Source organism: Neodiprion pinetum, chromosome 7 (assembly GCF_021155775.2).
Source record: "Neodiprion pinetum isolate iyNeoPine1 chromosome 7, iyNeoPine1.2, whole genome shotgun sequence".
Taxonomy (NCBI): Eukaryota; Metazoa; Arthropoda; class Insecta; order Hymenoptera; family Diprionidae; genus Neodiprion; species Neodiprion pinetum.
Window position 1 is genome coordinate 15,389,600 of NC_060238.1, and position 25,221 is coordinate 15,414,820.

The 25,221-nt window shown below is 39.5% G+C and overlaps 2 protein-coding genes across 2 annotated transcripts in view; both read right to left on the reverse strand.

The window, feature by feature from the left end:
* LOC124223693 (coiled-coil domain-containing protein 142) overlaps positions 1-25,221 on the reverse strand; it is a 752,117-nt gene that overhangs the window by 691,460 nt on the left and 35,436 nt on the right. The gene's annotated exons all lie outside the window — the stretch shown is intronic.
* On the reverse strand, positions 22,341-23,809 carry LOC124223043 (uncharacterized). The gene is made up of 3 exons (XM_046634657.1): positions 23,564-23,809; positions 23,214-23,410; positions 22,341-23,052 (listed from the first exon to the last, which is right to left on the reverse strand). The coding sequence occupies exons 1-3, from the start codon at positions 23,704-23,706 to the stop codon at positions 22,460-22,462; spliced, it is 933 nt and encodes a 310-aa protein (XP_046490613.1). The 5' UTR covers positions 23,707-23,809; the 3' UTR covers positions 22,341-22,459.

A 25,221-nucleotide genomic window follows, 5' to 3' on the forward strand; every position in this document is an offset into this window, starting at 1 on the left:
AGAAGTTTGATTTCATTTCTTTTCCAGCCCAACAAAAGGATCGAATCCCCTCCTGTATCGTCGTTTGTTGAGCTCACTGTCTTTGTCGATCACCAGATACCCGTACTTCTCAACGTTCCAGCATGCCGAGCGTACACTTTTAAACTCTGTGTAAGACATATGGGTGTTCACATTGTCGTCGCATACGTGTCTCAGGTTCATATCGTCTTGTTTGAATAACACGAGTAAGTTTACGTTATCGCGCACGAGACGCTTAGGAATACGCGCGTACGTCTGACAGAGACAAAAACAGTAAACGTCGTGATGTCCACCTATGCAAAACTAGGCTCCAATATTGTCCTGCTTCTCGCACGCTACATCGTAAAATGAGATCATCGAGTTGGGCCGTGCTTCATCTGGTGTAATCACTTGCTCACGCTCGGTAAACGCAAAATACTCTGTATTCTTAACACGATCCAACAATTGCTTCAACAATTGGTATCTAGGTTGGTTGAGAAATTTTAGGTAGATGTAGATATTTTCAAATCTAAGTCCGTTGGGATGGGTTATGAGTGTGAGCAACGCATTAGTTTTACCACAATACGACGGCACACAGAATATTGCACGTACACTATTCGGGAGTGATTCACCGTGCCGTTTGTGCCTTCCGACATTTTGCTCCGAAAGTTTGTCAAAATTCATCACGGGAAGCTTAGTAGGTTGTTTCTCAAACCGCATCTCGGACATGACTAATCGGATTTGCTATAAATACCCCGTTTTAAAGCACTCATCTTCAGTCACGCACAAACATGATCACGTACAGAGGTAAACGAAGCAGCAGGCGGCAACATCGTGGCAAGGGTCTGGTGTATAAAATCATGAACAGCCTTCCAGTCGAATTGCATGTACCTGGTTATCAGTACTGTGGGCCTCGTACAAAATTGGCAAAGAGACTCGCGTGGGGTGATCCGGGAATCAATCTTCTCGACGCAGCTTGCAAGGACCACGACATTGCTTACTCGCAGAATCGTGAAAATCTTGAAATTAGAAACGAGGCTGATAGGGTGTTGGCTGAGAAAGCTTGGAAACAGGTTCTCGCAAGAAACGCAAATTTGGGTGAGAAGGCAGCCGCTTGGGCAATAGATAATACAATAAAAGAAAAATCAGAACTCGGAATGGGAAGTCGGAAATCAAAAAATGTGACCTGAGAAAAATTATAAATGCTGCGAAACGTTATATGGTTCCAAGGAACGATGCAAAAGTAGCTATCGAATCTGCGCTGAAGGAAGCTGAGAACGCTGTTAAAAAAGCGGGTGGTAAATGTGAAGTGCGAACACCTCACGTCCTACGAGTACCTTTAAAAATCGGTGGATTTCTACCGTTTGTGATTCCTATTTTCGCTGGACTTGGTGCTACAGGCGCGTTAGCCGGTATTGCCGCAGGTATAGAAAAAGCTATGAACGATGCGAGTGCTGCTAGACGAGAACTCGGAAAGAGCAAACGACACAACAAAACTATGGAAGCTATCGCATTGGGCAAAGGGCTTCATATGAAACCGTACAAAACAGGTCTTGGTCTCCATCTTTCAAGAAACTAGATGCGATGCTACCGCGTCGAGCGTCGACTGATTGGGATTTGTTGAAATATGCAAGAATCTTAGAGGTTTCACATTCCCGCGGTGTTTCCTTGCGAAACGAAATGCCCGAAATCGGTTCACGAAAAAACGAGTCAGCTGTAATCAACCTTGACGACGAAGACGGTCCGGAAACACACAGGGTTGCATACAAGAAACGTGACAATAATATCGATTACTTTGACAGTTTCGGCAACCTTCAACCACCCTCAGACCTCATAAAATACCTCGGTGTTCGTAGTATTAAATACAATCATGAAAGGTACCAGGATTATGATAAATTTGAATGCGGACACTTGTGTCTGAAATTTCTGAGTTGTGAGCTATTTAAACATGGTGCATGATTTATCAAAGTCAGTCTACCACTCCCAGTCATGGACAATTCCTTAACGTTAACGATTTTTGGAAACTCTTCGATTCTCGTGGCACAATATTTCCCACTGATCGAATTTGCTCGTGATAAAAGTTATGGACTTGGCTTGGTAGAATTGTTGACCTTTAATTCGATTTCCACCGTTTATGTTGGTCACAATGAAATTTACGTAGCTGATAAGGTGATCACCATACCTACCGGCAGCTACGAGATCGAGAACATAGAGTAGTACCTCCGAAACGTGCTAAGAAATACAGACATCAGGCTCGCCATCAAACCCAACAATAATACATGACGCAGCGAAATCACATGCAACCACACGATTAACTTCGAGCCGAATGATTCCATTGCTCAACTTTCGGAAGTCACACCACGTGTATTAGAAGTTGATGAAACTCACGAATCGGACGTGCCTGTAACTATACTCAAGGTCAAAGCGTTGCGAGTCGAGTGCAGCATTACAACGGGCGCCTAAGTCAATGGACACAAAGTACACAGTATTCACAAGTTTTTCACAACTGTCCCACTAGGATATAAGATCGTGAAAGTACCGTCAGACGTCATTCACCTTCCGCTCACCGTCAGGTCCATAGATCACGTACAGCTCCGGTTAGTGGATCAAGACGGAGACCTGGTTAATTTTCGTGGAGAAGTTATTACTGTAAGACTACACGTCAAATCGCAATAAACGATGGGAATTGTATATAACAGACCGTCAAAGAGTAGGTACATCAGTAAGTCGGCATGCCCCGATCAAGTCAGTCATCGATCGATTCTCGAACCGTTAACACCTCGAACGTGGAGTTCGTGATAGCTCCGGGTCTAAAACTGACCACTTCTGGGAGAGGAATTTCCGACAACTGAAAATCCGATTCTGCTGTTTTATCATCTGCTACGTACCATGGAGGAAGAAATCCTCAACATTCAAACACCAGTCGTCTTTGACGAATTCGTTGCGCATGACGAGATTCACGCTTACAAGCCTTACGCCTCGTCAACTTCCAACTTCCAAGCAATGAAATTCAAATCACCGTTCAGCATCACGATCTATGCATATCACCCAGCAAGAGTTCGGTACATATCCATGGACGACTCCTTAAACCTGATGGTACAGCTACTGTGAACACACAGCTCGTAAACAGCGCGATCTGTCATCTGTTTGAAGAAAGGGCATAGCCGGATAAGCAGGTCGAATCGGCCCCCGCTGAATTTTTTGTCGGTACTTCAGGGATCAATTTGGACCCAAATGAAAATCATTCAGTGAAAATTTCAGCTATTAATCTTAAACGGTTTCCGAGTAATTGAAAAAAAACCTATTTTTTAGTATTTATTTTTTTTTTAATAGTAAAATTCAAAATTTTTTTTTGTTGATTTTTTTTTAAATACTTACGAGTAAAAGCTGTAAAAAAATTTTTTTTTTATGATTTCTAGACTAATAGCCGATTTCTAAACTAAAAAACAAAATGACAATTATTTTTTTTTATGCCTATTTTAAAACATGCAATCACCAAATTTGGACCGAATACGTCTTTTATACCCCTCTGTACTCAGGAATTTTTTCAATTTTTTTGGTTTGGTGCAACGTCATGAAAAAAATTAAAAACCAATTTTTGTCAATTATTTTATATTTCAACTGCTTAGAAGACTACTTACAACTAATTATAAAATGTATTTATTCATAAAAATATTCATCAAAAACGTAAGTGGTCATCAAAATATTTGTTAATATTTTCGTCAATCTTAATCACTGTCTTCATTAATAACTACACAGCGCCCGGTATTATTGAAAATGCGACTTAAAATTTCTGCTGGTCTTACAATTCTCGATAAATATCTAGCATGTGATAGGTAATAAATAATAGTTGCTACATGCGAACAACAACTAACTGTACGCCGACTGTTGGCACAATCACAGCAATATCGAGAAATTCCGTTAACTCCATTTTTGCCACGATGATACTCAATGAAGCAGCGATATGTTTTTGCATTAATATGCCGAGATCTTACTTGAAATCTAAGAATGTTTTCAGCCGATCTTACGTACTGAAGGCTTATATTATTATCTTCATCCATCATCTCAGCTAAGTATGACACTGCTTGAGAAAGCTGGTATGATCCTTTTAAGTCGCATTTTCAATAATACCGGGCGCTGTGTAGTTATTAATGAAGACAGTGATGAAGATTGACGAAAATATTAAAAAATATTTTGATGACCACGTACGTTTTTGATGAATATTTTTATGAATAAATACATTTTATAATTAGTTGTAAGTAGTCTTCTAAGCAGTTGAAATATAAAATAATTAACAAAAAATTGGTTTTTAATTTTTTTCATGACGTTGCACCAAACCAAAAAAATTGAAAAAATTCCTGAGTACAGAGGGGTATAAAAGACGTATTCTGTCTAAATTTGGTGATTGCATGTTTCAAAATAGGCATAAAAAAAAATAATTGTAATTTTGTTTTTTAGTTTAAAAATCGGCTATTAGTCTAGAAATCATAAAAAAAAATTTTTTCCACAGCTTTTACTCGTAAGTATTTAAAAAAAAATCAGCAAAAAAAAATTTTTAATTTTACTATTAAAAAAAAATAAATACTAAAAAATAGGTTTTTTTTCAATTACTCGGAAACCGTTTAAGATTAACAGCTGAAATTTTCACTGAATTATTTTCATTTGGGTCCAAATTGATCCCTAAAGTACCGACAAAAAATTCAGCGGGGGCCGATTCGACCTGCTTATCCGGCTATGACCTTTGCTACGAAATTAATGCAGTTGAGATTGATAGGAGCAAGAACGTTGGCTTGACAAGTCTCATGGAGGGTTACGCTTCCCTGCACCCAGGTCGGACTTGGCTGATAGAGAACGTTGGATGGCTTGATGTGAAAGACAAGAAAAAATTAACCGATGCCGATGGCAACTTTGACGTACTGATATCGCTCAGCATGATATTGGGTTTCACTGAAGACTACCGCAAGATCGTTGTCAACGCTAAATATGAGTTAATTTTGACGAGATCAAAAACTGACGTCAACGCTATCATGTAGACTCAAGAGGAGGAAATCAAAATCACGATCAATTCAGTGAAATGGCTGATACCGTATTTGAAACTCGCGGATCAGAAAAAAGTTGACCTACTAAATTTTAGTCAGAGAGATCCGCCTATTTGGATGAGCTTCCGCAGTTGGGGATTGTACGAATATCCCTTACTTCCCACGACATCGAAACACGTTCGGACTGTGAAAACTCCCACTAAGCTTGAAAAACCTTGGTCCGTCATTTTGAGTTCCCAAACAAGTAGACAGAACAAGACCGGCAAGAACGCAAGTCATTTCGATCATTGCAATATCACGGACGTCAAGCTATTTTGAAACTCCTAATCTCATCCGTACGGTAACCTGAACCTCAACATGAGTCGTAATCTGTACGCGCTCCTGTACGAGATGTACGCAAACTTTCAAGCTACCTACTACGACAAGAACCCCGAGCCATTGCTGAATGAGAGTGAATTCCTTCGAGACGTCCCCTTATTCGTTATCGACCGTTCAAAACAAAACGAATCTTTGAAGTACGGACCTGTCGACATCCGTCTTGAATTTGAAGCTAAAGCCAACTTTCCCGCTGAAACATCGGCGTACTGCTTGATTGTTCACGATCGTATTGTCGAATACAACCCGCTCAGTGGTGAGGTGAAAAAGTTGGTATAAAAGCTGACCCGTTCTCACCATCTCGCACAGTTCAAAGATGGAGCTTATCGTTGACATACAAGGTTTTCGTAGACCTTTCAACAATACCTTTACATTGAAAGAATTGGCTATAATTTCAATCTACTCGGAAGCATCTCCACCAGTGTTTTTCTTCAAGCCACCTCACGAATGGGATTCACTGGACGTCAAATAAAAAAGTCAAAATTCTTGGTTAGAACGCGATTTTCACGTTTTACCTTGGAGCTGTGGAATCATACCGTTTGAGGAAGTCGAGTGGACCATTGAAGACAGGCTGTGCAAAGCTGAAACCGTGTACGTAAAAGGTGATGAAAAACGAGATTGGTTGCTTAAAATTGTCCCGAAAGTTCAAATCATTGATATGCTGGACTTTGACTGCCCGTCGCTTCAAACCTTGCAAAAAACTTCAGCTGTGTCTCTCAGATGCGACGTTCATACAATACCCAACGCAATCTGTGCAGCACAAAACGTTTTGTTACTTCAAAATTGGCTACAAAATCATCATACTGTTCGCATAGCGAGGGTGTACGATTTGTTTTACTGCGCAGAAGCGTCTACAAGAACAGCCCCGCATTCCTGGCAAATATATCATCCTGGTTATGATACTGTTGAATAGAATTACCGTACTATCGTTGTGAAGTCATTGTATAGTCGAAGCTTCTTCATAGGCGAAGTTGCCTCGTAGTTTTGAATTGAACCCTTTTTATTTGGGTGAAGGATAGAGGTTGAGGTTTTCTTGAATAAAAAAACTCTCGCGTTTGAGCCATCGAATTATGAATGTTTATTGGCTCTTGTGGGAAAAGCCTTGCGGCATAAAAACCCACGAAGTATGAACGTGTATTTTGTAAACGTATAAAAGTATGTGTCGATTGTGTATATGAATGTGTATATGCCGATTACAGCCCGTTTGGCTCGTGCCACCGCGATCTCGAGTTCGTTTCGTATTGTGATTTTTGTTTTATTCGATTCGATCGAATTTCGTATGATTTGCGTGTATGGGCACTCGGTCCCGTGTAGAATGAGAGACACTCGGGCCGTACTCATCTACCTTACTCCGAGGAGCGAACGATACGAGAGGATATTTGGGCCTCTCGTCTTTTGGTTGTGTTACGAGAGAACGCACGGCGTCACTCACGATCGTCACTAGACGGACGACTTAACTCGACTGTTTTAAAAAAATGCGTGATGCGCGCTCGCCTCCTCATTTACGCGAGATTTGGCATCCCTGCGGAGACGAATCGTTCGAGCGCGGCTCGCACTCGAGATTGCAATGACACGGGCACAAAACGACGCTCAGGCACTGAACAGTCATTGTCAACTGTACCCTAAAAATTGTACTCAATAAAACTGTTTTCCAAAGAATATTCATGAATCAATTTTACACCTTGACCTTAGCTCTCGAGAGAGAGAATTTTTCTCAATACAAATCTCATGTAAGATTCAACCTTGCTCTCCATCGTTGACCAAGCTGTACTGAAACCGAGTTATGTTTTGCATTCCTAGAGCGATAGTAACTCAACACCGCAGATCCATGGCTCTGAATGTACCGCAACTATCGGTCGACCTTGCACTCTGGTCTTGACTGAACCCGTTCAAAATTCATTGTTGAGTTCACATGACAGTCACATGCCAAAAAGAGTGTCACGTGGTTGATATCAAACCGGCATCCGAGTAAGTGAAAAACAATTCTCAGAACCAATAATTGTGGAATTTCGCTTGGTTGATAACGTGGGAAAGGAATGTGACGTGGTGGATGTTACACATCAGCGATATCCGAGTGGATAAAAAGCAATTCTCGGAACTACTAATTTCGGAATGTTACGTGGTTGATAACGTAGAAAAAGAATGTGGGGGTGGTTGATGTTACACATGAGCAGTCCCACTGTGGGAAAGGAATTTGGAGTGGTCAATGTTATACATCAGCAGTCCTATCGTGAAAAAAAAATGCGGGACCGTGTAAAAGTTCTCGCCCCCGCTGCACCTTCTACCGTTGGCAGACGAGCACTACATAAAGACTTTGACCTTCGGTCGGTAAGATTGTCAGTAAAACAGCACGATTTTGACCTTCGACGTTGCATATTACCGTCTTGCCAACTCGGCACTAATTTTTCAGTACAATGTGACTAACCTGGTGTTTTTCTTTTTTTTGCGTATCAGGCATTGTGGTATGGGTCAACTCTTTGTAAGCCCCCCAGACGGTGCTTATAACCGTTGACGTGATTGTGTTCAACGTTCAACTTTCGGCACCCCTTGGTGCGTTTGCTACCTTGGATGGTCAATGTGTACAGTTTTACTTGTACCCTGATGAACTCTGTCATAATTTTTACATTGTTCTCATTCTTAATCAAACCCAGAGGTGTGAAATGCTCGAGACAAAAAGGTAAATCTTTATGATCCTTGTAAAGCTGTATATGATATTCGAATATCTACCGGTTCAGGATGTAATCGATCGGTGAATCGTCCGGGTGAGTTGATATGTCCATGGGATTATGCTCCCACACGAACGAACCCATTGGTAAATGTGCACTCATAGCCGCACCGTATAGATAGCTTACGACAAAATATATGAGATATGATTCCACGTTACGGGGATCAAATTCTTTTCCTCATAAACCTGTTATTGGCCCGAGCGTGTCGATTAGAACTTTGTGCTACACTGCCTCGAATGCTCTTTTCAATAAAAAACACCATTTCACGGTCATCTCAAAAGTCGTAAATTTACTCTAGTATGTTTGAGCAACGCGTCAAAAGGAAGTCCCGGTGCTGTGTAGTAATGCAGCGGTTCTAAATCGTATGTTTTGACGCAGCTGGCTCGGAAATTTTGAAAAATATCGGCAAGCAGAAGAACATCAGTCTTTAAATATAAATCTGAATAGTTCCCCAATAACTCTAAATGGAATTCCACCTAAACATTCATAGCGTATTAATAATCGACGTCTGAAATATTTGCACCACAGAGGTGCGTGTAAAAATGCTTCATTGCAGAAAATCGCGATTTATTGAGTATCCCACAACAATCGACGTATTCATAGGGAAGAACGCCTTTATGGGCCATCAAACTAAACTGTTTGGAATTATTATGAAATTTACGCGTTGTGCGTTTATCTGCATCTGCATCCATATATGAGAAAAGTTTATCGATGCTGCTAGCCATAAAAATCGAAACGAATCAAGGAATCTCAAACGCTTCATTGTCCCATCAACACGTTTCGTGAATGACATATATTTTTCCTTATTGATGGGCAGCAGTGTAATTTGACTGGCAAAAGTCGACGCTAGGGATTTTATTAAAAAGTGTGAATCGTAACCGGACAAATTGTGGAAAACTTATGGAATTGTGAATCGTGTTAATGTTTATAACGGCAAGAAATATGGATCGTTTCACATACGTTGATTCTAAATCAATCTGTCTTGAAAGACGTGTCCAAAATCAAATTATCGCTTCATATAATGATTCCGTACTACAGCAATATGGATCAGAAAATGATGTGTTGCATACCGCACTCTCAACAGCTCCGTTAGCACCCCGCAGAATTTGTACTTCATACCACGAATAAGTCAGGTTACATTACCTAAATTGTAGGAAAAGTAATACGTATAGCAAAATAAGCACCAGTAGACATCGGAACAATGAAAATGAACAGATGTTAGCAAGAGCTTTCCGTCTATAGAGGAAACGAGGGTCTTTTCATGTTACCGAAAACTCACATCTTGGTAAAATCAGGAAATCAAATTAAGTGGAATATATGTATACATATATATATAGAATTCTCCATCTAAACTAATTCCGAGAGGTGCCAGACTATTGATCCGGTTGATCTGACGTGAAATGCACCATATACGTGCATATTATACATATATATGAATTCTGATTTCATTTGGAGCAATTGCAGGGTATTAGATTCGATGAAGTAGTGTATCAAACGTCAATCATGTTGAACATTGAAGATTGTTATGGCAAAGTATCGCTTCAACGCCAAAATTCGCCGAGTCTATTCTACCACACTTATTTTGTTTTTCTTTTTCTATCCTCACGTTCATTACGATACGCTTTCGTGTTCTTCGCCCAGCAACGGAGCTGTCGCGATGACCACGCTCAGTCCGAACCTATCTCTTAATCGAGGAACATGTATTAACAAATGAAGCATTATTTTACGTGTCGAGTATTCAGTTATAATTCGTTGCAACATTCCCAAGCATCCCGTCACTTCTCCCTCGCGTCATTCTCGAATTAAGAGTTCGCAGTTTTTCTCTAAACATATTCTGGTCCTTCGAGCCCGATTCGAGAGGGCGCGCGCATTGGAAGGGTCTTGGAAGATTGCATTTTCGGTTCGGTCTCGCATAGAAATTAAAACAGCGGAAAAGGCGCGGTTCTGAAAAGTGAAGTGCATCGTAAGCGCCAAGAACTCAATACTCCCCGTTTTTCTTTGGTTCGTTTCGGTTTACGCGTGTTTATATACTCCAATCAGTGTCTGCCGGAGAAAAATGGGAAAGAGGAAACAGAATCGGACGTTTGAACTATTGAACAGTGCAAAATGTTGTATAAATTAAAACTGTAACGAATATTCTAGTGATAGTTACTTGTGCTACCTCATCGCTGCCGGATTCTCGGCACTGTTAACACTCGAGACTACAGTCAAGGTAACATTCCGCGAAAGAGAGTCCAGCAAAAACGATGCCCGTCACGACGAGTTCACTAATCGCAACACAACACGATTTGTTTGGGTATATAAGTCGAACTGTCATAAATCTCGAGAAGCTCGAGTCGAAGAAGCGAACACCCATATACTGTCAAACACGAATAGAGGCTCTTGAAAGCAATTGGAAAAAATTCCAAACAGCTCACGAACAGCTGACAACGATCGAGCCCGAAAAAAGGGCAGAGCTTCCGTACTTTTCAGATGATCTCTATGCTACATGCGAGGAAGCATTTTTCACTAATAAGGCAGACATGCTCGTGATTATCAAAACATGGAGAGGCCCGGAGCCCCCTGCTCACGACGGAGCGCCGGGGAATGCCCTTACTTCCCGACAACTGCCGCGTATAAATTCACCGAAATTTTCCGGGTCGTGTAACGAATGGACAGAATTTCACGATTTATTCCAAGTAATGGTCGGTCAGAATCAGGACATTTCCAATGTGGAAAAACTGCAGTATTTAAAAATGAGCCTGACAGGAGACGCGTCCTTGCTCTTAAAAAATATTTCCGTCGCTGGGGACAACTTTGGGCGCGCATGGGAAACTCTTGTTAATCGGTACCAAAATAAACGCGTTCTGATCAACGCCCATCTCGCGATATTATTCTCGACGCGCCGTGTAAATAACGAGTCAGCTGTCGACTTAAAGCAGCTTTTGAACGACACGAAAGACGCTCTCGGGGCGCTTAAATCCCTCGGTAGTCCAATTGAATATTGGGATCATATTCTCGTGTACATGACAGCGCGAAAACTAGACTCCGAGTCACTCAAGGCGTGGGAAATTAACATCGGAGCACAAACAGACCCCGCGTCATTCGATGACCTCGAACAATTCCTGTTAAGCCGTGCTCGTGCTCTGGAAGCCGTCGATCGAGTATCGACCTCTCGTAAGGCGCATTCTAACCCAATCGCCAAAGCCAATCCTCAACGCAGCGCGACAGTACATCAAACAAATATCAACCGAGCGAACGAGAACGAATCAAAACAGTCCACGGCCGTACCCTCAGGGCTAAATTGTGCCTTATGCACAAAATCGCATTATATTTCAACGTGTCCCGAGTATCGCAACAAAACACCGGATCAGCGGCGCGAGCTTCTCGTACAGCGAAATTTGTGTTTCAATTGTCTCGGGGCGCACCAATTCAGAAACTGTCGGACAGCAAAGCGGTGTCAAGTGTGCACTGGCCCACATCACACCACGATACATCGTTCGAAAGCCGTGGAGCAACGAGTTCCCGGTTCCAGCGCCACGTCGCCATCGGAAACACCTGAGCCTAGCAAACAAACTAACGGTGCGGCGATCCCGGATCGCGATAATCAGCCTAGCACCTCCGTCTCTATAAACGTTGCACTTACAAGTACAATCCAATACAAACCAGTACTGCTTGCAACCGCGCTCGTGAAAGTCACCTCTCGTACCGGAAAAGAACTCATAATTAGAGCGTTACTCGATCAAGCATCGAAGGTGTCATTCGTCACAGAATCACTCGCCCAACGCTTAGCATTGCCAAGAATGAATACCTCGCTGCCTATTCGTGGAATCGGTGGCAAGCGCACCGTCAATGCGCGCGGACTCGTCAATCTCAATATCCAGTCTCGCGTCAAAACGTTTTCACTTCCTGTAAATGCATACATACTTGCAAAACTAACGTCTTACGTTCCCTCTTGTCGAGTACTCAAAAATAACTGGCCTCATCTGGAAAATCTAGAACTTGCCGATCCAGACTCGTCCTCAACACGAGCAATTGATTTTCTTCTTGGAGCAGAGGCCTATAGCGTGATTCTCGAGGAAGGATTACGTAAAGGAGACCAACAAAGCCCCATAGCTCAGCAAACCGTCCTTGGCTGGATCCTATCGGCTTCCATTCCGTCACAGGACCCCCCTCAAAAAAGGGGGTCGGCATACGGATTTCAATGCTCCGTAGATCATGAACTCCTCAGCCTTCTTCAACGTTTCTGGCTGCAAGAAGAAACAACCTCAAATCGCGAAACTTTACTCTCCGAAGAAGACTCGCAATGCGAGCAGCATTTTGTCGAGACTCACTCTCGTTCACCGGAAGGCCGTTACATCGTACGTATTCCTCTTAAACAACCCCCAGACAATCCTGGGGACTCTCGGAGATCTGCGCTCTTCGCGTTATCGCGTCAAGAAAAACAATTCGGGGCAGATCCGGCAAGAAAAACTGCCTATTCAGACTTTCTCGCGGAGTACGAGAATCTTGGACACATGACTCTCGTACCTAATCCAGACCAAGCTTCGGGACGCGTTTTTTATCTACCGCATCATGCAGTGGTGCGTGACAACAGTACAACTACGAAAATTCGAGTCGTTTTTAATGGTTCTGCCCTTACGACACGCAAAATCTCAATCAACAGCTTACAGTACGCTGGGGCCAAGCTTCAGAATGATCTCGCAGATGTAATCACTCGATGGCGTCGATACGCGTATGTTTTCACAGCAGACATTGAGAAAATGTACCGTCAAATCGGAGTACATCCCGACGACTGGGATCTGCAGCGAATTCGATGGAGAAAAAATCCACAGGATCCTGTATCAACATATCAACTGTGCACGGTAACTTATGGACTTAAAAGCGCCCCGTATCTGGCCTTACGCGTACTCCGACAGCTCGCAGCTGACGAAAAATCCCGATTTTCCCTCGCAGTGAACATCATCGAACGAGAAATCTACGTCGACGACGTTCTATCAGGAGCCGACGACCTTGAAGGAGCAACAGAAAAAATTCGCCAAATCAACGAGTGCCTCGCCAGTGGCTGCTTCAACTTACAAAAATGGACCTCAAATTGCGAGGAATTACTCGAAAAGATACCGCAAGAAAAGAGGGACATGTCGCAGCTCGTTTCCATTGAAGATAACAGCCCAGTGCGAGCGCTCGGGCTCCTATGGCATGCAAATTCCGATTCCTTCAAATTCTCCTCGCCTCGGCAGTAACAACAGTCTCAACCCACTAAACGTAATGTTCTCTCACGAGTTGCTCAGATCTTTGACCCTCTCGGTTGGATCGCCCCAGTTGTCGTTCGTGGAAAAATTTTCATTCAAGAGCTGTGGTCAGCTGGTCTAAATTGGGACGATCCACTTCCCAAAATTCTTGCAACTCGCTGGAGAATCTATGAAGAAGAACTCAAGGATATTGCTTTTATCTCGGTGCCACGTTATTTCGGTAGTCGAGCAAACCTTGCAGCGTCGCAGTCCGTCGAATTGCACGGTTTTTCAGACGCATCACAAAGTGCCTTGAGTGCAGTAGTTTTTCTTCGCCTGCTTACGGAAAGCAACGACATTCGAGTATCACTTGCTTCGGCGAAAACAAGGGTAGCCCCGTTAAAAAAAGTTACAATTCCGCGGCTGAAACTATCTGCAGCCGTGCTGCTAGTTCGGCTCGTCTCGCACCTTCGAAAAGTACTCGAACTCGAAAACGCCACGATTCACCTCTGGACGGATTCCACCGTTGCGCTGGCTTACATCAGTGGAGATCCGTCTCGTTGGACGGAATATGTCCGCAACCGCGTTAATGAAATCCGAGAAATTGACCAATCTCAATGGCACCATGTCTCGGGCAAGGAAAATCCAGCCGATTGCGCGTCAAGAGGCATTAGCCCGCGGCAGTTACAAGAAGACAGCCTCTGGTGGAATGGGCCCGTTTGGTTGTCGCAGCATATATCATCGTGGCCCTCATTGCATCCACCAGTCTATCCAGAGGTCGCCCTTGACCTCCGCAAATTACACGCACACATTGTCAACACCGACGATCGCACCATCATATGGGACCTCGTACAACGCTATTCCAGCCTTACAAAGCTCTTACACGTTTCCGCTTGGTGTTTCCGAGCATCTCGAAAATTTCTACAGAGGCAGGACGCCCCCAGCAGAGAGAATCCTCTCACGCCGGCCGAACTTGAGCATGCGCGCCTTTTTTGGGTCAAGGCGACCCAGTCAGCGTATTTTAACGCGGAGGTACAACTTCTCTCGGAAGAAAAACAACTTCCCCGATTCAACCGTCTTCTGCGACTGACCCCGTTTGACGACTCCAACGGTTTGCTGCGAGTTGGCGGCCGTCTTCACAACTCTCCATGCAACCATGACGAAAAGCACCCATTAATACTACCGCGAGAAGCTTCCCTTACTACACTTTTCATAGAACAAGCTCATCGAAAAACTCTTCATGGGGGTACTCAAGTTACCCTCGTCACACTCCGACGCCAATACTGGGTAGTTGGAGGCCGTGTACCAGTCCGTAGCTTCATACGACGATGCATTACGTGTATACGGAATCGCGCAATGCTCGGGTATCAACTGATGGGGCAATTACCGCCCTCGCGATTCAGTCAAGTGCGCCCGTTCATCAACTCCGGAGTTGATTACGCCGATCCAATCTTCTTACGGACATTTCGTGGTCGCGGTGCCAGAACGTACAAAGGATACATAGTCGTCTTTATATTATAGATTCTTGGTGATCGGTCAATTAAGAAAACGTAATTTTAGTTAACGTTTCGACCCGGATATGGGCCCTCCTCAGAACGATTTATTTTAAAAAACTGTCAAAAATAACAAAAAAAGGATTTTATAGTATAAATCATGGTACTAGAAGTAATCGGACCTAATTATTGTGGATGTAATACTCTTAGAGCTATTAAATATTGTTGATAGTAAGACCTTATGATTAATTGAGATAAGGATGTTTTTTGGTGTTATTTACCTTTTGAATTGAGTAAGTGTAATAAGATGTAGTAGAATTCACAATTACAATTGGTGGAAACAGTGTTCTTTTTAGTGACGGTAGACAATGTCAATCTTCAAGTTATTTTATATGTGGGAGTTAAAAGTTGGTAGTCATTAATTAAAAAGATTAAAGAAGTATGTTTCTTCACAGTCAGTATGTCATGGTGTTAAAAGGTAATTAAAGAAACTTGGAAGTACTTTGGGAAACAAATTTTTTGAAACCCAACATCGGATGCTTAACAATAAATTTATTGCTATAAAGAACAGGAATATTAACAAATTCACTAACTTACTTGCTCATAAAAAATCTTTGAACGAACAAAAAAACTCTCATTCAATTGGAAAAACTACCAAAAAAAATTGGTTAATTAACCTAACTGATACTCCTATTCCAGAAAATGTTACCGAAATAGTACAATTAGGTCACAAATTCGGTCGCACATATAACAAACGTGATCTTCCAGTCTTCAACCTTATTTCCAATTTTGAAGAAAAAGAAAAAATTACGAGTTTTTCAAATGATCAAGAAATCAAGCTAGATCCGATTTCACCTACCGTGTACTTGTTTCCCCAAAGTACCCCAAAAACAACATCAATAATTTTGTCACTGATCAAAAAATCCGTGAGACTATGATTTTTGAAAAAAATAATCCTGAAATCATGATTCTAAAAGCTGACAAAGGTAATACGTCGGTTGCTATGTACAGAGACACGTATAATGAAAAAATGAGACAGCAGCTTTCTGACACTACTACGTATAGAATTACTAGATATGATTTGTGTAACTCCTTACAAAATAGGGTGAATAAGCTCTCTTTTAATTGGTTTACCTCTAAATTTATAACTAAAAATCTACATCGAAACATTTACACGTACAATAGTGTTCCTCCACGCGCATATGGGCTTCCAAAAATCCACAAAGAGGATGTCCCTTCAAGAATAATAGTCTCATTTGTTAATAGCCCGACCTATACCTTAGCCAAAACTATCAATTCATGGCTCACCACCAATATCAAACCTCCCATCTCGAGAGTTAAGGATAGTTTTTTATTAGTTGATAAAATTAAGACATCGATTATCCCGGACAATTACACGTTAATATCTTTAGATGTAATTTCACTGTTTACTAATGTTCCTACAGATCTCGCTTTGCGTGCAATAAACAATCGTTGGGATTCTTTAGAAAATAAGATCCCAATTCCCCTTAGTGAACTTGAAAAAAGCCTTAATAATATGTTTTGACTCCGCAATTTTTAAATTTAATAACGAGACTTATGCACAACAATTTGGTTTGCCTATGGGATCTCCTCTTTCCCCAATCCTGTCAGACCTCGTCATGGAAGAACTGGAAACTTCTTGCATAAACGATCTAGGTTTTAATTTACCGTTCTACTTTCGATACGTGGATGATATTCTTACCGCTGTTCCAAATGAAAAAATACATCACATTCTTAATATTTTTAACGGGTACCATCCTAGAATACAATTTACTATCGAAACAGAAGAAAATAATGCCATCAGTTTCCTAGACGTATTGTTGATACACAGCAATAATAATATTAAGACAGATTGGTTTCACAAAAAAACATGGTCACAAAGATACTTGAATTTTAACTCTCACCATCCTTTTGCTACTACATACATCCCCATTCCATATGTAGCCGGCCTATTTGAGTCACTTAATCGTTTATTCGCTAAATATAATGTAAAGTTTGTTGGAAAAAATTCAAAAAACCTACAACCAGTTTTTGATACAGGCAAAGACAAGATCCCCATAGGCAAACGATCTAATGTCGTGTATAAAATACCATGCAATGACTGCAATCAAGTCTACATAGGTCAAACGGGTCGACATCTCAATACTAGAATTAGGGAACACCAACGCAACATACATGAGATTGAAGAACGGCACACAGCTCTAACGAAACATAGTATCGATAAACAGCACACATTTAATTACGACAACACAAACATCCTTTGTGAAGAAAACAATTACTATACAAGACTGTTATTAGAAATGTGCAACATTGTAGGTCATACCAATTCCGTTAATCTCAGACAAGACGTTGAACATTTAAGCAATATTTACAAACCTCTAATCTCTGCCCACACAACAAATATTGTTTAACCTTAACTATTTTTATTTTTTATTTTTATTATAAAAAAAAAAAAAAAAAAAAAAATTATCTCGTCTCCATTTACAGTCCTTTCTACATAACTTTTCTTACAAAATATTTATTGTTTTTTTTTTTTTTTTTTTGTATAATTGTTTATAATAGGTTCACCTTCACTTTGGATTATATTGTTTTCTCCCATCAGTCGTTATTCACCTGTTGATCCAATTGGTTCAACCAACAATCTTTCGTTAGACATGTAGAACTTAATTATAAAGAGCCTACCTCCACTTAATTGACACCTGTGAATTAATTTCATTGCTAGAACGACCTTCTTTAATTACCTTTTAACACTATGACATACTGACTGTGAAGAAACATACTTCTTTAATCTTTTTAATTAATGACTACCAACTTTTAACTCCCACATATAAAATAACTTGAAGATTGACATTGTCTACCGTCACTAAAAAGAACACTGTTTCCACCAATTGTAATTGTGAATTCTACTACATCTTATTACACTTACTCAATTCAAAAGGTAAATAACACCAAAAAACATCCTTATCTCAATTAATCATAAGGTCTTACTATCAACAATATTTAATAGCTCTAAGAGTATTACATCCACAATAATTAGGTCCGATTACTTCTAGTACCATGATTTATACTATAAAATCCTTTTTTTGTTATTTTTGACAGTTTTTTAAAATAAATCGTTCTGAGGAGGGCCCATATCCGGGTCGAAACGTTAACTAAAATTACGTTTTCTTAATTGACCGATCACCAAGAATCTATAATATATTACATACGAGGTCGAGAATTCTTATTCATCATAGTCGTCTTTGTTTGCTTCTCGACTTCCGCAATTCATTTAGAAATGGCTACAGATTACTCCTCAGAGGGATTCATAGCAGCATACAAGAGGTTCACGAGCCGCCGAGGGATTTGCGAAACCTTAACGAGTGACTGCGGGACAAACCTCGTCGGCGCAGACGCGGAATTGCGAAGACTCTTCCACGCAACGTCCAAAGAATTCTCTACTATCGCTACCTCTCTAGCAAACGATGGAACTTTATGGAAATTCAACCCCCCTTCTGCCCCTCATTTTGGGGGAAAGTGGGAAGCCGCCGTAAAATCCGTAAAATTTCATCTCAAAAGAGTCATTGGCGACTCACGACTCTCGTACGAAGAGTACGCTACGCTACTCGCACAGATAGAGGGAGTTTTGAACTCTCGCCCGCTTTGTGCACTTTCAGACGACCCATCAGACCTTTATACGCTCACTCCGGGACATTTTCTGATCGGTTCCGCTCTTAATGCCATCCCGGAACCATCTCTCGGCCATCTTCCAACCTCTCGGTTATCCCGATGGCAGTTGTTGAGACAAATGCTGGAACATTTTTGGTCCCGTTGGAGTTCGGAATATTTGCAACAGATGCAACTGCGTGCAAAATGGCATTACCGCACGAACGCATTGAAAATTAATTCTCTCGTTCTCATCAAGGACGAGCGATATCCACCAACCAAATGGGCCCTTGGCCGAGTCGTCGAACTGCACCCCGGAAAAGATGGTCTTGTTCGCGTTGTGAGTGTCCGTACTCAGCATTCGACGTATAAACGACCAATCGTCAAGCTATGCCTTCTACAGAGTCCTGACACTGACAAATCGAAGGACACTCCTGCGGACTAATCGATACTCTGCCTGTTCTACATCATTATCAATCTTCCTCAAGCTTGTCAAGGCGGGCGGAATGTTATGGCAAAGTATCACTTCAACGCCAAAATTCGCCGAGTCTATTCTACCACACTTATTTTGTTTTTCTTTTTCTATCCTCACGTTTATCACGATACGCTTTCGTGTTCTTCGCCCAGCAACGGAGCTGTCGCGATGACCACGCTCAGTCCGAACCTATCTCTCAATCGAGGAACATGTATTAATAAATGAAGCATTATTTTACGTGTCGAGTATTCAGTTATAATTTGTTGCAACATTCCCAAGCATCCCGTCACTTCTCCCTCGCGTCATTCTCGAATTAAGAGTTCGCAGTTTCTCTCTAAATAGAGATAGAAATATGTATATAGCCCAACTTGTCGAAGTTTGTGAAGGTTTCCGGGGGTGAATAACTACTTTTTGCCATTCTGAGAATTGTTGCATCGTTATTTATCGGTAGTTAGTTGACGAGGTCATCGTTTATTTCATAAGCAGTGCTGAAGTAATTTGTTGTAAGCATGAAGCAAAAAGTGTCGAAACGTGGTATATCGGCTCCGTCGTATGTTGTTTCATTATCGATGCGTCTAGTGTAATCCGATTCTGCAGTGCGATATTGTCCAAGGCAGGCTTTCAAGCAGGATATCTCGAATTTTCGATATTTTTCCATAATTGATAGTCCCACGTTCCACCAGATCAGAGGAGCGTAAGCCATGATTGGTCATATCAGAAGTTGATAGCAGATTATTTTCGCTTTCGGTTCTAATTGGGTATTTGCATGATTTTTATATTTCTTAACTTTTGATGTTTTTCGATTCTATAAATTTTTTTAGAATTTTTGAAATAAAAATATTTTGTTTTTGTTTATAAGTATTTAAATAATTTAATAAATAAAAAAAAGGCAATATTTAAATGAATAAGTAGCTCCATCTCGCGTATGTGACGTCACAATGCTGAATTTTTTTGAAATTTTTAGCGCCAGGTTCTCCTGTAAGCACGCCGTAAGTGTAATCAGCTGTTGCTCTGTGTTGTGATTGATGAAAAGAACGGCTGATAGTGCTGTTTATTATAAACTAAAGTTATTAAATTATTTAATATGTCATTGAAAAACGATTTTTGTTGGTGTATAGTACCAACTTGTAAAAATACTGGTAAATCTACCCCAAACAAAATTCTTATTAATGTTCCATCAAATGCTTCAAAGCGTAAAAATTGGTTGGATGCATGTGGAAATAAAACTTGTTATTCAGCATCAACTCGGCTTTATTGTTGTGAAGATCATTTTGACGTAAGTATTCATTAAAAATAAGCAAAATTGATTTTAAATAAAATTATGACCTAAAATTACACTTTTATTTTATAACGTAAATTAAAGATTGAATTTATTCATTTTAGCTAAAAGTGGATATGGACAATTGGCTGGAGTGGACAATGGTTGGTGGTAACAAGCGGATAAAAAATAATGTTGTGCCGCATAAATTTATTGATAAACCAAATCCCATAAACATAGATGATGCTCGTTCAATGGAAGTTCATCAACAAGGTTTTGAAAAACTTGATTTATCTATTGATAATTTAACACTAGACCAAAACTCTAGCAGTACAATGGATAATGTTAATCTAAAAGTGATTGAGTCACTCAATTGTATTGCTGAAGAACATTCTAATAATAATATATTCAATAATATGAATATCAACGATCATCAAGGATCTGAAATGATACCAATGATAATGTTTGTCATGATTATCTCGCTACTGGAAATGAAAAAATTAATGTTGCTGTTCAAGTTAAAATAAGGAGCTCATACAGAAGTACGAAAGTTCAATGTGAACCTCAGACTGAAGATCGTGCAACGTCTCCAATTGAACTGTCATTTGAGAACAAAAATCTGCACAATTCTTGTTCTTTGCCAACGAACAATCGTCAACTGACAAATCTATCGCCTAACATCTCAAATTTATCACCTAACACAACAAATTTATCACCTCACACAACAGTGAGTTCATTTCCCACTTCTTCATCAGATAATTTTTTATCCACACATGCAAGTACTGAAAATGAATGGAAAAGTGCATTTCAACAAGAAGAATTTCAAAAATGTAACTTGAAGCAAACATTTGAGAGAATTCGATTATCGCCTCGTAAATATATCGGAATCCCGAGTGACTGTATGGATCTTATTGATATTTTACGTACTGCTAACTTAACTGACGTTCATGTATTTATCACGTTAAAAAAAATACGATTGAATGAAAGTTTTGCTATTTTAGCTGATGATTTTGGAATGTCCACTTCTAATATAAGTCGCATATTTACAAAGACTTTACCAATCATGGCAGAATATTTAAAAGACTTTATTATTTGGCCTTCATCAGCAAGAATCAAACGTCAGTTGCCAATAAGCTTTCGAAGTCGTTATGCTGCAGTAGAATCAATAATTGATTGTTTAGAAATTGAAATAGAAAAGTCAACAGATCCTGTAAAACAATCATTGACTTGGTCTGAATACAAAAAGTCTAATACGGTTAAATATTTAGTTTCTTGTACTCCTGATGGAATAGTTAATTTTATTTCACCTGGATTCGGTGGTAGAATATCGAATGCTGAAATCGTCTCTCAATCTGGATATTTGGATTGTTTGAAACCAGACGCTGCTGTACTAGCTGATAGAGGCTTTAAACACATTGAAAACTTGGTGATTGCTAAAAACTGTACGTTAATTAGACCTCCGACAGTAAGTGCTGACAAGAAACCAAGTCATGAAGAAGTTATTGCTACAAAACGAATCGCAAGTCTTCGTATTCACATTGAAAGATTGATGAGAAGGATACGAGAATTTGAAATTTGCGAACCTCATTCATGTGTAAACATTAAATTAATTCCTAAAATGGATAATATTATGACAATCGTTGCTGCTCTAACTAATCTACAAGGACCATTGATCAAGAAGACGTAAATAGTTGAATATAAAATCTATATATAGCGTATATTTATATTTTTCACTATAGTTCTATTAACATTAAAACTATGTTTAATAAAAATTAAGAAAATATTAATATAAACAAATAAAAGTTTTGTATTTATACAATTCGATAGCTTAATTTATTGCAAAGAATTAAATAAACGTTTAAAAATACATTTCTTCCAAAACCTATTCAAATCTTTTAATAATTTGTCCACCAATTGTGAGTCATAATCAATAGTTAGAGATTTAAATTCCCGTGTTTCTTCAAAATTTGAGTCTGCTACAATAAATAATGCCATTTTTCTTCCTGTGAAAAGCATTTGCATCTGCATTTGAGTAACATATTTCATTGAGACTTTATTGTAATTTGTAGTGTCAATGTATGTACTCTTTTCAGACCTCGGGCGTTTAATTTCGACGAGAAACTCTTCATCTATTGCATCTGGCGTAGCTTCCAAGTATGGGTACTGGTTGCATAAAAATAAACCGCATTTTTGAAATTTTCTTTTCAACTTCTGCTCAACTCATTGTAAAACCATAGCTTCTAATTGTTTGCCTCGTTCCATAGCTTTAGTAGTACGTAGTTTTTGACCACCAACCAGCAACTCTACTAACGTTCCATCAGGTGTATTACACCGGGACGCTTCATATCCTTTTGAAGCAGTGATTCGTCCATATCGCAATGAAAACCAAAGATCACAATCTGCTTGGTCTTGAGTTAATTTTTCAATATTATCACACAAATCTGGAGACATTCGATTGTTGCAAAAATCTAAGAAATCGTCACATGATGTTCCTCCTAAATTGATAAAGTCCACTAATAAATTATGAATTGATAGGCTTTTTTCAGTATTTTCTGAACCAAAATATTTCAAGATTTGGCTCTGTACTGTTTTTTGTTTTGTTCTATTCACAAATTCTTGTAGTGTATTAAAAGGTTTAGCTATAGCAGTAGTATCTGTATCAGAAGGAAAATCTTTCACCCTAATAAATTTGATTGATGATCCAACTTGAGATAAAACAGATTTGCGCCAGTAACATTCAACATCTGTTGGTAAAGGTTCTTCAGATCTTCTGTGTAACCACATTAGAAATGCAATAGCGTGTTTACATCCACCTAGGAAAGATATAAAAATAAGTTAATTGAGGTTATTACATTTTCAAAGCATTTTTAACTTATCATGTAACGAGTGTATCATAAATATTAAAAAAAAAAAATTAAAAGAAACAATAACAGGACTGGTTATTCCTAGAATATTGTTATACTATTTCATTCACCTAGCGATGCCGCACAATCATGACATTGAGTCGATAAAATCTCTTCGTCCACAATATTCAAGACTAAAGTCACTCGATATGATTTATTATGTACTCTGTGTTCAGGACAAATAAGACACTTGAGAGTACATATAGATCCATGAAGTTTCAGCTGTACAAATTCGATGGCTGCGTCTCCATATGACTTTCTCCCTGATCTATAATTCAAAGCAGTTTAACCCAAATAGTAAGATAACTGTGATCATTTATTCACTATCTCATAAGATACTATTTTTATTTTTTTGATAAAAAAGGTATCAGTTTATTTCTAACTATTATCAATTTAAATAGCTGTATTAAAGTATACGTACAGGTTAGCTTTTGCTCCTTTCATTTCTGCTGATACAAAGTCAGAGTGAGATGCGAGATAGGATGCAACCATAAATGCATCAACTCGTGGTAAATTATCAGATCGTGCTTCACTAAAACCTGGATCCACTTTTCGTCGGGGCATTTTATTATTTTATTAATAATCACTAACTGCACTGCTGTCAAACTAATGCTTGCTTAACAATCTTAGTATAATAACATTGACGTGATCATAACCTCCACACAATTATCCGTGTGAGTTAAAAAAAAAAAAACACCACACAAAAATTGATTTCTATTTTAATTATTTTCACTGAAGTCTGACATTAATTATACAATGTATCAAACTTGAAGTTTAAAAAACTTACTCAAAATTTTCTTAGCTCTAGAAAATATTGTACATTACTCTTTGTGGATTCAAATAAACGCGCCAGTAGCAGCACAATGACGTCAAACCAATCACATTCCGTTTTATGTCACGTGACTTTTATGTGATCTAGGACCACTTTTATTTATTAAATTATTTAAATATTAATAAACAAAAACAAAATATTTTTTTTTCTAAAATTCTAAAAAAATTTATAGAATCGAAAAACATCAAGAGTTAAGAAATATAAAAATCATGCAAATACCCAATTCTCTATTGAAGAAAATTCTGTGGTTGGCTCTCAGAGCGTTTCTTGCCTTCTTCAGTTGTGTACCGTGGTGTTTATTCAGTCTGAGAAGGTAGCCGAAGTGTACTCCGAGGTATTCTACTACATCTTTGTTGGGGATTGGTGTGTTTTCCCGAATACTTTGGTCTCCAATTGTGATTTGGAAATGTTTTATATGAGGAACAGTTAACGGAGAAATTTCGTTAAGTGTTTTTCGGAATAATATTGTTTCACTTTTCAGCGGATTTATTTTTAGATTCCAGTTTTTGTAATATTAGTAAATTTGGTTCACACGGTGTTTAATTTTTCCTGAATTGTTGGGATTTTTCTATCGGCTACGTGAATAACTATGTCGTCTGCGTACGCTCCGGAGTGTGTGTCATTACCTGTATTAAGGTTGAAGCGATTTAGGATTTCGCTGTTGAATATATTGAAAAGAACCGGGGAAGTCACCGTTCATTGTTGCAATCCTTCTTGAGTTCGGAATGAAATTGTTGATTGACCGTAGCCATCCCAGGTGATGAACGTTTTGTTGTGTATTATGGCGCAGATGAGAAGGACCAGGTTATGCGGAAAGTTGAGGTGATGTAATTTGTATATTGATCCGTTAAGCCACACCGAGTCGAAGCCCTTTTCCAAGTTGATTAAGGTTGCGTTCACCGTTCAGGAGGTGTTTATTGATGTCAGATGAGAAATTGTGGATTGCGTGGACCGTTGAATGTTTCGCGCTGAATCCATATTGATTATTAGGGATTATCCGGTTTGCATCTGTGTGAGACGTGAGTTGAAGTTTGTTTAGTTTTTCAAAAATTTTACTAATGTTGACCGTGAGACTTATAGGCCTGCAGCTCGCTGGATCTGCTCCGTTTTTGTCTTTTTTTTTTTATCAGAATTACTTTGGCTTTTTTCCATCTGTCCGCATAATACGAGTGGTTAAAGCAATTTTTGAATATAATTGTACAATCTTTTATTAACGAAGGGGGGAGATGTTTGAGCACGATCATCGG